The 13996-nt window shown below is 28.1% G+C and overlaps 4 protein-coding genes across 4 annotated transcripts; 2 read left to right on the forward strand and 2 right to left on the reverse strand.

The window, feature by feature from the left end:
• Positions 1–1010: 1010 nt before the first annotated feature.
• On the reverse strand, positions 1011–3442 carry MKS88_002496 (calcium-dependent protein kinase 3; the record flags this gene model as incomplete). Its single annotated transcript, XM_067215510.1, has 5 exons — positions 1011–1055; positions 1191–1289; positions 1434–1508; positions 1723–2214; positions 2471–3442. The coding sequence occupies 5 exons, from the start codon at positions 3440–3442 to the stop codon at positions 1011–1013; spliced, it is 1683 nt and encodes a 560-aa protein (XP_067073930.1).
• Positions 3443–3855: 413 nt separating this feature from the next.
• On the forward strand, positions 3856–4560 carry MKS88_002497 (uncharacterized protein; the record flags this gene model as incomplete). The annotated part of the gene is made up of 2 exons (XM_067215512.1): positions 3856–3895; positions 4271–4560. The coding sequence occupies 2 exons, from the start codon at positions 3856–3858 to the stop codon at positions 4558–4560; spliced, it is 330 nt and encodes a 109-aa protein (XP_067073931.1).
• Positions 4561–6449: 1889 nt separating this feature from the next.
• On the reverse strand, positions 6450–7556 carry MKS88_002498 (50S ribosomal protein L9; the record flags this gene model as incomplete). Its single annotated transcript, XM_067215513.1, has 4 exons — positions 6450–6611; positions 6845–7089; positions 7272–7394; positions 7484–7556. The coding sequence occupies 4 exons, from the start codon at positions 7554–7556 to the stop codon at positions 6450–6452; spliced, it is 603 nt and encodes a 200-aa protein (XP_067073932.1).
• Positions 7557–8363: 807 nt separating this feature from the next.
• MKS88_002499 (uncharacterized protein) lies at positions 8364–13287 on the forward strand (the record flags this gene model as incomplete). The annotated part of the gene is made up of 3 exons (XM_067215514.1): positions 8364–8430; positions 8569–8871; positions 9026–13287. 3 exons carry the CDS (start codon positions 8364–8366, stop codon positions 13285–13287), a joined length of 4632 nt encoding a protein of 1543 aa, XP_067073933.1.
• Between the last annotated feature and the right edge of the window lie 709 nt (positions 13288–13996).

Genomic DNA, 13996 nt, shown 5'->3' on the forward strand with positions numbered 1-13996 from the left:
ATTATTTGCGTAAGCCGCTAAAGTGTATCGTCATTAAGTTAATGATTATTATGGGAAGTACAGGCATATGCATATGTTTATACATGTATATATGTACGTCTCCTTAAGACGCTCTTCTTTACTTCCTTACTCCCTCATTCCTTTCCCCCCTCTGCTAGTCCAAACATATTTCTAAAGTGGCTTGCACTCATTATATATATATATATATATAGATATATATATATTTTTTTTTTTTTTTTTTACCCCTTGCGGGAAAAACACACTGCTTATTATTTGCATATAACTTTTTTTTTTTTTTTCCTTTCATTATTTAATTATTGTGTTGTGCGAGGAAAGAAAGTTGAAGTTAATAAAGAAAAACGGAAGGGTCTTTTAACACAGGAATAAAAAATTAAAAGTGAAGAAAACAAAGAAGTAAAAACTGAGCGAGTAAAAAAAGTAAAGACCGAGCGAGCAGCAAATATAAACACTAAAAGTGAGCTATTAAATAAAGTAAAAAATAACAAAAAGGGGGAAACAATAGAAGAAGACAAGGACATAAATAATGTAAATAAAGAATTCGCACTATTCGCTTCGGCATCAAACTAAAGGGGCATATAATGCCTAAGAAAACTACATAAAATGTGCATAAAAAATGTGCCAAAAAATAGGCGTAAAATATGAGCGCCAAAAATGTGAAAAAATTATGAAAAAAAAAATTACGGGGCTGTGAATGCAAATACTATTACTTACTCATGTGCTAGCACAGAGGATGCACTAATTACCAAAAAAAGTCGTTATCGAACACACGTATATACACCTATGTACATAAATATGTGTTCTTAACTGCAATAGTGAAGCGCAGTTGTGCGTAATATATACGAATGCCAACAAAAAAAAAAAAAAAGAAAAGAAAAGAAAAGAAAAAGAAGAAGAGGAAGAGGAATAAGAAGAGTAATAGTCAAAGGAAGAAGAAACATCATTGTTCTGTTCTATTTGATTTATTCAGGTCGTTTTTTTACTTTCTTTCTCTAATACTTTAGCTTCATCATTTCGCAGAACTCGTAAAAGTCGATCTAAAAAGGAAGAAAAAAAAAAGCGGAAAAACAGAGGAATAGAGGAATAGAGGAATATTTATATATAAATCATGTTAAGTGAACAAATTAGACATGAAATTGTTTTTTTTTTTTTTTTTTTAATCTTTAGTTTACCTTCCCGTCATGATTTTTGTCAACTTCGCCTATCATTTTCTTAACTTGGTTAATGTCTCTTTCAGTTATATTCCCCTTTTTATTTCCATTATATAGTATCTGAAAAAAAAAAAAAAAAAGTATCTTATAAATGTGCGTACATGGGATGTTCATACGTCTAAGCGGGCAAACATACATACATATATGTGTATACATTCACGTATGCAACACAATATGAACACAAGTGCGCAGTGAAGTGTTCACATGTGCCAATTCCGCGGTAGTAATTTCTCCATCATTATCTACATCAAACACACGAAAGGCGCAGTACATTAGTTTCTAAAAAGGAAAGAAAATAAAGAAGCTCCTATGAGTGACCATAAGAGTACGGCTATATATACGTAAACGTATACATTGACGTGCATATGTGCACATAGACGTATTTTCTTGTGCCTTTTTGCATACTTCTGTTTTACACAGAAATAAAGAAGTTAGAGGCAAAAACGCAGAAAATATGAGGTAAAAAAGCGGCAAATATATGGTAAAAACGCACCTTTGTTAACTTTTTTCTATCTAGCGCCGCTGCCAAAAATTCTGTGTAGTCTATTCTGCCACTTCCATCGCTGTCTATTTGATCGATAAGCCTATCAAAATTTTGGGGTAGTTTTAAACCACTACTTTCCAAACCTTTTTTCAATTGTTGTTTTGTGATATTTCCTTTTCCTTCTTCATCTAAATGAAGAAAAGCTGATTTGAGTTGTTGTAAATCATAATCATTGCTTTGTTGAGCTATAATTGTCATAGCCAGTTTTTGAAATTTTAATAACAGTGCATAGTTTTTAAAATTTTCCAGTACATGTATGTCCATTTTAACATCCAAATTAAATGCCCCTTTTTTCTTTTTGAACCATGGATGTTTCAGAGCCTCACTTGCACTTATTCTTTTCCTTGGGTCCATGGTAAGACAACACTTAATCAGATCTTTTGCCTCTTGTGTTACGTTGTCCCATTCCTTCCCCTTGAAATTATATTCCCCCTTTTTCACCTGCACAAACAAAAAAAAAAAAAAAAAAAAAAAAAAAAAAAAAAAATGCACTAATGCGGTAAGGCAGAGATGAGAACAGGAAATAACAGAAAAATACGCTATACCGCGAGGGTGCATGCTAAGTGTAAAATTAGGACAAGTTGTAGGGGCAGATGAACTTATATAAACTAGAAGAGGGGAATAATGAAAACTTTGCATAGAAAAGGTTGAACAGTGCATTATGTCTCCCCACTTTTGATCTTTCCTTTTTTATTACCATAATTAATATCTCATGGTCACTTTCGCCATAAAAGGGGGGATAGCCGCACAGAAGTATGTAAAATAACACACCGGTTGACCATATATCACATTTATAATCGTAGGAGCCTGCTAACACTTGAGGAGCAACATAATAAGGAGTACCAGCTTTTGTTTTCATTTCCAAATTTATGTCGCTAAAGTAAGATGCCAAACCAAAATCAATGATTTTTATTAACGATTCAGGTGATTTATCATAAAATAAAAAGTTTTCAGGTTTAATATCTCTATGACAAATATTTCGAATATGTAAATAATTTAATACAGAATATATTTGTTTCATTATAAAAGAAGAATATATTTCTGAAAAGGAACCTTTTTTTACAATTTTATCAAATAATTCACCACCTGTACATAATTCCATAACTAAATATATTTGTTCTTCATCTTCAAATGTCTCTAATAATTTTATTACATTTGGATGATCTAAATTTTTCATTATATCAATTTCTTGTCTAAATCGTGGTATATTTTTTAATTTTTTCTTTGATACTACTTTAACAGCCCTTGAAATTTTTAACATTTTATCTGTTGCTTTATATACACATCCATATGTACCTTTTCCTATTGGTTCTTCTGATAAATTATAAAAATCATCTAAATTTCCTGAAAAACTTAAAATAAATCCTCTTCTTGAAAATTTGAAATCCTCACCTTTCATCGATTTGATTAGAGTATCTTTATACCTTGCACTTTTATTAAATTGTTTTTCGCCCAATTTTGATTCTTTTAACTTTAAGTCTATTAGTTCTTCTTTAGTACTTGTTCCTTTGCTGTCTTCATACAGAACGTTATTATTTTTTATGCATTTATTGGAGCTTTTTTTTTTCTTTATTTTTTCCTTGTATATCTTCGACTTATTTCTAGTTCCGTTATCACGGATGTGCTTATTTCGTTTTGTGTATGACTCGTTCATCTTATTATCTATCATTTTGTTTTTATCAATTTGTTCTTATCAATTTGTTCTTATCAATTTGATCTTATCAATTTGTTCTTATCAATTTATTTTTTTATTTATTTAAGCAGAGAACAGTGTTTTTTTATTGAAGCATATTATTTTTTTTTATTTTATTTTTTTTATCATAGAAATGTTGTTCTCGTACACATCTTTATATAGAATTGTGCGATACTTATGCGAGGCTTATACGCGGCCGCTCAAAGAAAAAGAAAAAAAAATTTAAAATATAAACAAAAAAAATTAAAATATAAACAAAAAAAATTAAAATATAAACAAAAGAAATTAAAATATAAACAAAAGAAATTAAAATATAAACAAAAGAAATTAAAGACTACTCTGCATCCCCTCCCTAACATTCTCCCATTTGAAAAAATTGTTACTATATAATGCTGATATTTCACGAAAAAAAGGACTCTTCAAAATATGGTTTTGTAAATGTATACATATATATAAACGCATAAACGAAAAGACGCATATTTGTGCATATACATGGGAGCATATACATATATATATAATGTATATGCGCGTGAATTATGCTCACATGAAAATCACTAAGAAAAAAAATATCATATTTTTAAAAAGAAAAGCAAAGGTGAATCCATATGGCGGAAAAAAAGTAAGTCTTCAAATGAAAAAAGCTACTACTACTGCTATTACTGCGTAAGTAATATTTAAAAAATTGGAGAATTGGATCTTTTCAAAGACATTTGGGAAAAAAAATAAAAAAGGAGAAAAGTAAAGAATTAACAAGAAATTGAAATGAAATTAAAGTATACGAAATTGAAGTACACGAAATTGAAGTATACGAAATTGAAGAATACGAAATTGAAGTACACGAAATTGAAGTATACGAAATTGAAGAATACGAAATTGAAGTATACGAAATTGAAGTGTACGAGATTAAAATAAGCGAAATTAAAGTATACAAAATTAAAATAAATGATATTAAAATAAATGATATCAAAATAAATGAAATTAAAATAAATGATATTAAAATAAATGATATTAAAATAAATGATATTAAAATAAATGATATTAAAATAAATGGTATTAAAATAATTGAAATTATGTGCTTGGGGGCACGGGAGTAAAAAATAAAAAAAAAATTTACAGGTTGCCTATATATAACTGAAACTACAAGAAAATTCTGTGATATTTGAACTTGTCTTAAATACTTTTATAGTACAAATAGAATTAATCCTCATAGCTAAAACAACTTGTTCAAAAAGTGTAAATACTTTTTCATAAGAATATGAGTTTCCTTATGTAAAAAAATTGTACAAAAGGATAGATCAGTAGGATGTACGCTGTTTTCTAAAAATATAGCTCGAAAAAAAAAAAATATTTAGCTACAAAAAATACTAGCCAATTTTTGGTGCATAAAGAAAAAAAAAAAAACAGATAAAGAAAGAAAAGATAAAGAAAGAAAAGATAGAAAGGGATAAGATAAATTAAGAAAAGATAAGAGGAAATATGAAAAGACAAGAAAAATGTTAAAACATAAAAACGACAGATAAGAAAAAAGTCATGATATTATAAAAAAAAAGACAAGAAGAATGTTAAGAAAAATGTTATGAAAAATGTTATGAAAAATGTTATGAAAAATGTTATGAAAAATGTTATGAAAAATGTTATGAAAAATTATGATATGCTCAGAATTGTCCGCGAATATTATGTTGACTTGTTAAGGTAGTATTACGCATTAAAAGGTTAGCACATTTAGGCTTATTGTTTCCCAGAAATGAACACTATAGTTAATATTCGCATATCATTTTTCTGAGTATCACCCAAAAAACTACATTTGAAAGTATTCTTTGTAGTTACATTAATAGAGAAAAAACTTCATTCTTATTTATCATTAATACTGGCTTGGATTATGCATAATGTTTCTATATGTCTTAAGGAAATTAATGTTTACCAAAAATAAGGATACGTAATTTTTTTTTTTTTTATTAGCTTATATTTTATTTTAAAAATTATTACTATTCATATTGTATAAATAATTTTTTCTTCAAAATATGTACCAGATTGAAGCAGCTTAAATGGCAAGGAAATTTTTTTTTTTTTTTTTTAAAAACAGCATAATATATATGTGCAAACGTACTCGTATCATTTATGCTTATTTTGTCGAAACATATCACATTTATAGGATTATTCTGTGTTTTATTTTAATTCTCCTTATTTTCAAAACATGTTTATTGATTAGATATCATTAAGTGAAATGTTTTATGTTGAGTAGCATTTAGTTCTTCAAAAAGCTGCCCTTAAATTGTTCAGAAAGAATAAAGTATAATAAAATACAGTAAATTTGAATAATATAAAACAAAAATGAGTAGAATGAAACAAAAATGAGTAGAATGAAACAAAAATGAGTAGAATGAAACAAAAATGAGTAGAATGAAACAAAAATGAGTAGAATGAAACAAAAATGAGTAGAATGAAACAAAAATGAGTAGAATGAAACAAAAATGAGTAGAATGAAACAAAAATGAGTAGAATGAAACAAAAATGAGTAGAATGAAACAAAAATGAGTAGAATGAAACAAAAATGAGTAGAATGAAACAAAAATGAGTAGAATGAAACAAAAATGAGTAGAATGAAACAAAAATGAGTAAAATGAAACAAAAATGAGTAAAATGAAACAAATATAAGTAAAATGAAACAAATATAAGTAAAATGAAACAAAAATGAGTAAAATGAAACAAAAATGAGTAAAATAAATCAACGTGGGATGAAATAAAACAAAATGGAGCAGAAACAACATAACACAAAGTAATGGCTAATATTAAATGAAAAAAAATTTTCAGTTGATATACATTAATATATTTCTTTTTTCTTCATTTTTTTTTTGTTATACTTGTTTGTCTCAACGCGGATTGCTTCTTCATATATTTCCGAGTAAGCTCTGCATCAAACATTTTAAAATTTCTCCCAGTTCTCCTTACTTATTAAACCGTATGAAAAAATCCATAATAACAACTAATCATTTATTTTAATAATATGAACCGTAATGTCGATGTTAATATTATTCATAAACCTATATATTATTGGGTAGGTCCCAAAATCTACCAATTTTATTTTTTTATTTTTTATTTTATCGTACAACTCATCGTTTTCTCTTATTAATCCTCTGCCTAAAAGCTGATGAAAAAAAAGATGATTGAAAAAAAAAAAAAAAAAAAAAAAAAACGTGAATGCATAACGGAACTAAAAATTAAAATATACACAAAACGAACGATACACATGTACATACAAAGATATGTATATATGTACATATACATAAGTATATGTGTGCACATACGCAAACTCGTACACTTATAAGTCTACATTTTTTCGCCCATTTCTGTTTTATGGTGCAAATATGCACAAATTACATAATCTAGTATATCCTCTTGGGTAACAACAATTTTTACGTCTTTGTTAAATTCAAAAGGAATGTTTAATCCATTCAATCTCCTTTTATACTCCCATAGAAAACTTGTTTTTATTTCGTCTATATATCTAAGTGTGTTTTCATTCTTTTCCTTTTCGACTAGTTCGTCGATGGTACTCCGATATCCAAGCTTTTGCGGTATAATGTAGTTGAAGGCGTGGGACAGTTTTACCTTCTTTATTTGCCCTATTTATATGGAAAAAAATAAATAAAAATGTGCATAGATAAACATATGTACAGATTTACCTATATACATATATATATGTATATGTGCACATATGCATGTGTGTATGTACCCCCACTTAGGAAACGTAACGTTAACATTAGGCTATGCAAGAACTTTTTTCTCTTTGTTTTCATTAATTAACCTTTTTTCCCTATTTCATTGTCACTGCTCACAGTAATGTGAACCATTTTAGGTATTTTTTTCTTTTTTTTTTTTACTGCATATAACACAGAATTTGATTTTACTATATCATGTGTTATATATCCTTCAGGCGATAATGGTAAGCATAATAAATAGAAAAGAATAAAAAGAAAAAAAGCGCAATGCATTTTTCTCTTTTTATCTTTTCAGAACGATAGTTCTTTTCATTGCATTTTCCGCTGTAGGTGACTTCTTTATCTTTTGTTAGTTTTAACACATTCTTCATTTTTTATTTTTATTTCTCAAAATAAATACGTATGACCACAACAATGTGCCAAGTAATAAAAATGAAAATTTGCTAAGAAATAAAAATGTCAAACTACATAAAAATAAAATAAACAAAGAAATTAAAAATCAGAAGCTCGAACAGGTAAAGATAATGAACATGAAAATAGAAAAGAAAAAAAAAGGTAGCAGGAGCGAAGTGCTATTTTAATGGGTTCATTTCGCGTGTTCACTTAGCTTGTTCACTTTGCGTGTTCACGTATCTTGTTCAATTAAATTGTTCTATTAATGTAAAAAAAAAAAAAAAAAAAAAAAGGATTGCTACTATTACCAAAAAGGAAAGCAGGTTACTGTTTTTTTTTTTTTTTTTTTTTTTTCTTTTTACATTTCAACTATACTGCTTTTATGAATGTTTAGGAATTAGCTTAATACATACGCTTTTCAAAGTTGCACATATTGTACGTATTGCGAGTATTATGCATAATGGAATATATATTTTTTGTAAATGGCTTAGTCTGTTCACTCTGTTTGTGCTTCCACATTTTATAGGCACTTTAATCCAAATTGTTCGTAAAAAATTAGTCTATAAATATAATTTTAGTAAAAAAAAAAAAAAAAAAAAAAAAAATGTATCCTAATATTTTAGGGGTTAAAATACATAAAGATTTTATGAAATATGTTAGGACAAGTTTAATGAAACAGAGGGTCATGTGAAATTAAATTTAAGTGAAGGAAAATATTTTCTAATTCTTTACTCAAATAATCAATGTGGAAAAAGGTGAAAATATTCCAGGTTAAATTAAAATAAATGAGTAGAGTAGAATCGTTGTCTGACCAGCAGTTGAACTGGTATGTTGGCAGTTATGCTTACACAAGTGAGTAAATACTGCACACACGCATGAATACGTACGTGAATACCCCTATACTTACGTATGCATTTACTCACGCCCATCTCCACATGCATACGTATTCACATTTGTGAGTGATCGTTTGCTTGTGCTCCACTCAGGTAGGAAGAAAAGTGCACACACTAGTAGCTAGGACAAAGGACAACAAGTTAAAAAAAATAAGAACATATATTAATAATTATGAGGAAAATGTGAGCGAGATCAAAAGGAAAAAAGAGTATCTGAATTTGTTAAGAAATATATATCACACAATTCCGTCAAGACTTAATGAAAAGGATGTATGGGATGAGTTTGTAAATAAATTGAAAGCAGAAAACTGCTACTTCAAATTAAAGCAAATTGTTCAGAAGGGCACTATGCACTGTCAGTCATTATATTGCAGGCAAATAATATTCCTTTATTACATAGGTAATTGGGAACACCGCGCCCTCGTGCGGGTTAACGTAAATTTGATTATATCTTGAAATCTGTCTCCCTATGTACGTATATATATATATATATATGTATATATTTTTTTTTTTTTTTTTTTTTTTTCCCCAATTCTCTTTCTCCCCCTTAACAGGCTTTGATGACGAAATGTCCTTCCTGCTGAATAAGATGAATTACAAGTTGAGCAGATGTGAAGAAAATAATTTCATTGAATGTGATAAGTACATAAATGAAGATATAAATGATGTTATAAAAATGTTATATGTATTATATTATTTCCAAAGGAAAGACAAAAATTATAAAGACATGATGTTGTTATTTGATAAATACATATATCATAGCAAGAATAATTTTATTAACAATTTGAAATATTTGTTTTATTTTCATTTATTTTATTTTAACATGAATTATTCTCTAGTTAAGATTGAAAGGAGCATATATTTTCATCGACATTTGTTGGTAACTGAACAACTGATGCTTTTAATTCGATATGTAAATATTTACTTAAAATATTTATATTTGCAAAATGCTATTAAGCATAGGAATGACTTGTCTTATGAGAGTGAAGCACATAAGGACGAAAATAAATTAACGCATACGAGTAATTTATTCTGGAAGGACTTTGTGCATACTGAGTCTGAGGATGTTCTGTTGAGAGGAAGCAATATTGGAAGTAGTGGAATACGTAGTGGAGTACGTAGTGAAATAAGTAGTGGAGTACGTAGTGAAATAGGTAGTGAAATAAGTAGTGGAGTATGTAGTGGAATACGTAGTGGAGTACGTAGTGAAATACGTAGTGGAGTACGTAGTGGAGTACGTAGTGGAAGAAATAGCGAACGCAGTGGGGGGAGTAGAGCACAAAGAGAGATAGGCACTTTTATAAATAACCTGTTCAGGATAAATAAAAATGAAAAGAAATACTTCATTTTTAACAGTTTCGATGATATTGAAATAAGAGATCAGATACAGAAGAAGGGAAGGTATCTTGACTACCTAAATGGGATAAATAAAGCAGGGAATCGTATATCCAGTAGGGGAGGGAACATAGATGCGCCACCTCAACTGTTGGGAGATAGCTATCGTTCTGGAAAGGACTTATTGGAAGAGGAAAGGAATAAAATGGATGTAAGCGAAAATTTGGTCGTTTGTTCGTTAAGCTATGATGGTAATATTCCGCATAAAGTAAACTTTCTTTCCGATGTTCCGGATGTAGATAAGAAGGGAGAAGATGGTAGTACCCATCATACAGCTAGTAACAAAACAGGGATCCATAAAAATGATCTTCAATTAAATGAGATAAATGATGGTGTAAATAATGACGTATATAATGTGAGGGAGGAGGAGGTATGCAGAAAAAATAGGACAGCGTGGAGAAGGGAAGAAATAACAGTGAGTGAAAGGGAACTAAAATTGTATAAGAGCATATACAATTTATGTGTTAAGGAAGTTTTTAAAAATATTTTATTAAACAAAGAAAGAATAAGTGTGGACATTATATGGAATAATTTTATAAGCAATTTGTTTAAAGATGAATATATTTATTTGTTAATGAACGAAATGAAAAATGGACTTAATATTTTAAATGAAGAGAAATTTTTAATCTACTTAAAACAAGTAAGATTATTAAAATTGCATGAAAATTCTTTATTCATTATGATGGCAAATGCATTTTTTAAAAATTATTATATAGAGAAAAAGTACATAACAAATTTACCATTAGCTGATAAGATGACATACTATACCGACATATTTTGTTATAACTGTTTATTACAGAAATATGTTCTTTATATATACAAATTTAATTTTAACAAATTTAATATAAAAATTTTAAAAAAAATTCTATGCAAATTATTTTATGTTTTAAAAGAAAATAGATCATTAATAAATGGTTATGATAAATTTATAAAATCGATAATTATGAAAATTATTATGAATGGTTCATTAAGTGACAATGTAGTGGTGCTTTACATCTTGAGGCAGTATAATTTTTACAAAATATGCATGAACAGACAAGCACAAAGTGAAAGGGAAACGTTATCCGCACGACACCACTACGACGAACCAGTGGACACAAATGATTCCATTAATTCGGAGCAACGTAAAGAAGATTACGGAATTGTTTACAGTGAGATAAAAAACAAAGTAGTGAGATTCCTGTCATCAAATGGTGATAATTGTTTAGTAGGAAAAGAAGCTGCAGTTGAAGGAGGAGGAGCTGGAATTAGCAAACAAAACGAACAACGCTTCTTTAAACACGTTGACAGTCATGTGAACATGTTTCATCTAAGCAGCCCCCTCCTAGGGCACCTAACAAAGGACTACTTAAAAATATATGAATACATGTGTTATAGAACAATAATAGAAAAAAGGAAAATACACAAAATTACATATGACAAATATTTCGATATAAACATTATCCTAATGATAAACAAACAGGTGGTAAAATTATTCTGCATATTCATAAATAAATTTTTTGATTCAGTGGTGAAGGGTGATAAAGACATGCATATTTACGAGTGTATAAATGATTTTTTCATTGACAATCCTGTGTATTACAGTTCAAGTGAGAAGAAGCATATGTACCGAGGAGATAACTCATTCAAAGGAAATCAACCAATCGATGATAATATGAAGAATGTCGACGCGGATCATACCCATGTGAAAGATGTTAGTATGAGAGGCGTCAACACGGATGAAACTGAACCAATGGAAAGAAACCACATGACTGAAAAAAATAAGAACAACTTTCATTTCAACTTTTTTGGGTTAAAAAGGTATATGCCTTTGTCAACCATAAGTAGCTATATAAAGGATAACAAATTTGAATATAATACAGTCCAAAATTTTGTGGACTTATTACTAATGATAATTATTGATAATTTTATATATTTTGAAATTAATAATTTTTTTTTCTTACGTTTTTTTTTTCTTCTATTCGAAAAGGACTTCTTATTACCGATGAATATATATCATTACTTTTTCTTTTTTTACATTCTTAAAAATATGAATTATAGTCAAATAAGTCAACGAGAAAGAAGGGAATACACATTTTCAGAAGAGTATTTTAATAAAAATAAAAAAAAAGTTGTAAATTTGTGTAGTTGGAAAATTAAATCAATCATAAGGGGGTACATATGCGAGAATATGAATGACTGTGCAATTTCCATGACTGACTGCACATTTGATGAAAGCGATGCTGTAAAAGAACTGGACAGATATGAAGAGAGTAATAGGCGTGATCATCCTGATCAACCTCACCAACCTGACCATCCTGACCATGTTTATAATATACGGGGGGGAAAAAACGTATTTGACTTGGACTGCTTAATAAATTTAATTGTGTGCCATTTGAGCAATGAGGATATAGCTGACATATTCCAAAGCTGCTTTTTATTTTCATTAAATTTGTATTTAAAAAGTAAAGGAAATAATGTTGTTATTAAATATTGGAAGGATATGATAATAAAAAGTGCACACTGTGACAACAGTTTGAATGTTATAAATTGCAATAATTTTCAAAAAATTAGATCTTTATTTCGCTTTAATGAAAAAAGGAAAGAAAGACATAATAATACAGATAGCATTATAAGAAAGTACGAATTTTTTTATGTCAATATTATTGATGAAAAGTTGGTGCATAACGATAATTTTGATGATGAAAGAGATTACGAATGTTACATCCATTTTTTAGCAGAAAGAGAAAGATATGAAGCAGAAGATATTTTAAATGTGTGTAAAATGGGTGAGAAGTTTGATAATAGGGGAAATATTGAAATAATAATTAATAATATTAAATCGACTTTAAATAGATATTCAAATTTTGAATTTTTTGTGAGCTATCTCTTTCTGTTAATACTATATGATAAAAAAAATTATATAAATGACATTTGTATAATTTTTAGTGAAATAAATAAATACATATTATTAATGAATAAAAATATCAACTCCTTTTGGCATATTTTGTTAGCTCAACTTATTTATTTGATGAAGATAAAAAAATTTTTTTCTTTCGATCTTCTCTTCTGGAAATATAAAAATGTAGCAGATTTTTACAACGATTTAATTAATACTGTTAAAAAAAATGGATACAGACAGATGACTAACACTACCACTGTTAAGGAAAATAATACTTTCAAATATAGCATTTTACATTTTTTAAAAAAAAAAGAAACATCTTTTTTGACAGACGTTCATTTGAAAGATAGTCCATTCATATTCGACATTTACGTACCTTCTGCAAACCTTCTTTTTATAAATCAAAATAAGTATCTCTTTTGTGATATATTTGTGCAGCAATTGCAGGAAAATATATTTGACCACATGAACTCACATATTTTCGAAATGCACGAAAAAAATTACAATTCGTTCACTCAGATTGTAATGGGAAAGGTTTAGCTATTTTCCCTTCTTTCGCCTTTTTAAAATTGTACACATTTTTTTTTTTTTTTTTTTTTTTTTGCAATAAGGACATAGGGGAGGAATGCATTTTATTTTTGACAATATATACTCCTAATTGCTTACATTTTTTAAACCTAATTTTTAAGGTTTGCTTTTTGCGCAGATAGATTTTTTTTTTTTTATGTTACAGTTTTTCACGTGTGAATCTGTGAGTACTTGATATTAAGAAGGTACGAATACCGCACAGATGAGTATACATACACACATATACACGTATATGCGTGAGTATATATATAGGGAGAGAGTGAAATATTGGCAAAGGTACTAACAAGTAGAAGGAAATTTTTCACAAATAAATGCATTTATGCCAAAATTTTGATTAGACAACGGATAAATAAAAGCACGTAAACAATGTGCGAATTGTTGACATTTTTGTAATGAAAATTAAAAATTTTGCTAAAGACAGAAGTAGGAACCAAAAAAAAAAAAAAATTAATTAACAAACAAAAATGTATAACATGAATGTATATAAATATGTACAATGGGCATATTTATCGAAGGATAAACTTAAAAAGAAACTTCAGTATATCATCCATTTGGTGAATTTAAAAAAAAAAAAAAAAAAATTTATTTTTCCCAGGCAAAAAAATATATGAACATATCAGCTTATGTACACTAGTAAAAAGTACTCAGTCATTATGAACGG

The sequence above is a fragment of the Plasmodium brasilianum genome, chromosome 8 (genome assembly GCF_023973825.1).
Source record: "Plasmodium brasilianum strain Bolivian I chromosome 8, whole genome shotgun sequence".
NCBI lineage: Eukaryota > Apicomplexa > Aconoidasida > Haemosporida > Plasmodiidae > Plasmodium > Plasmodium brasilianum.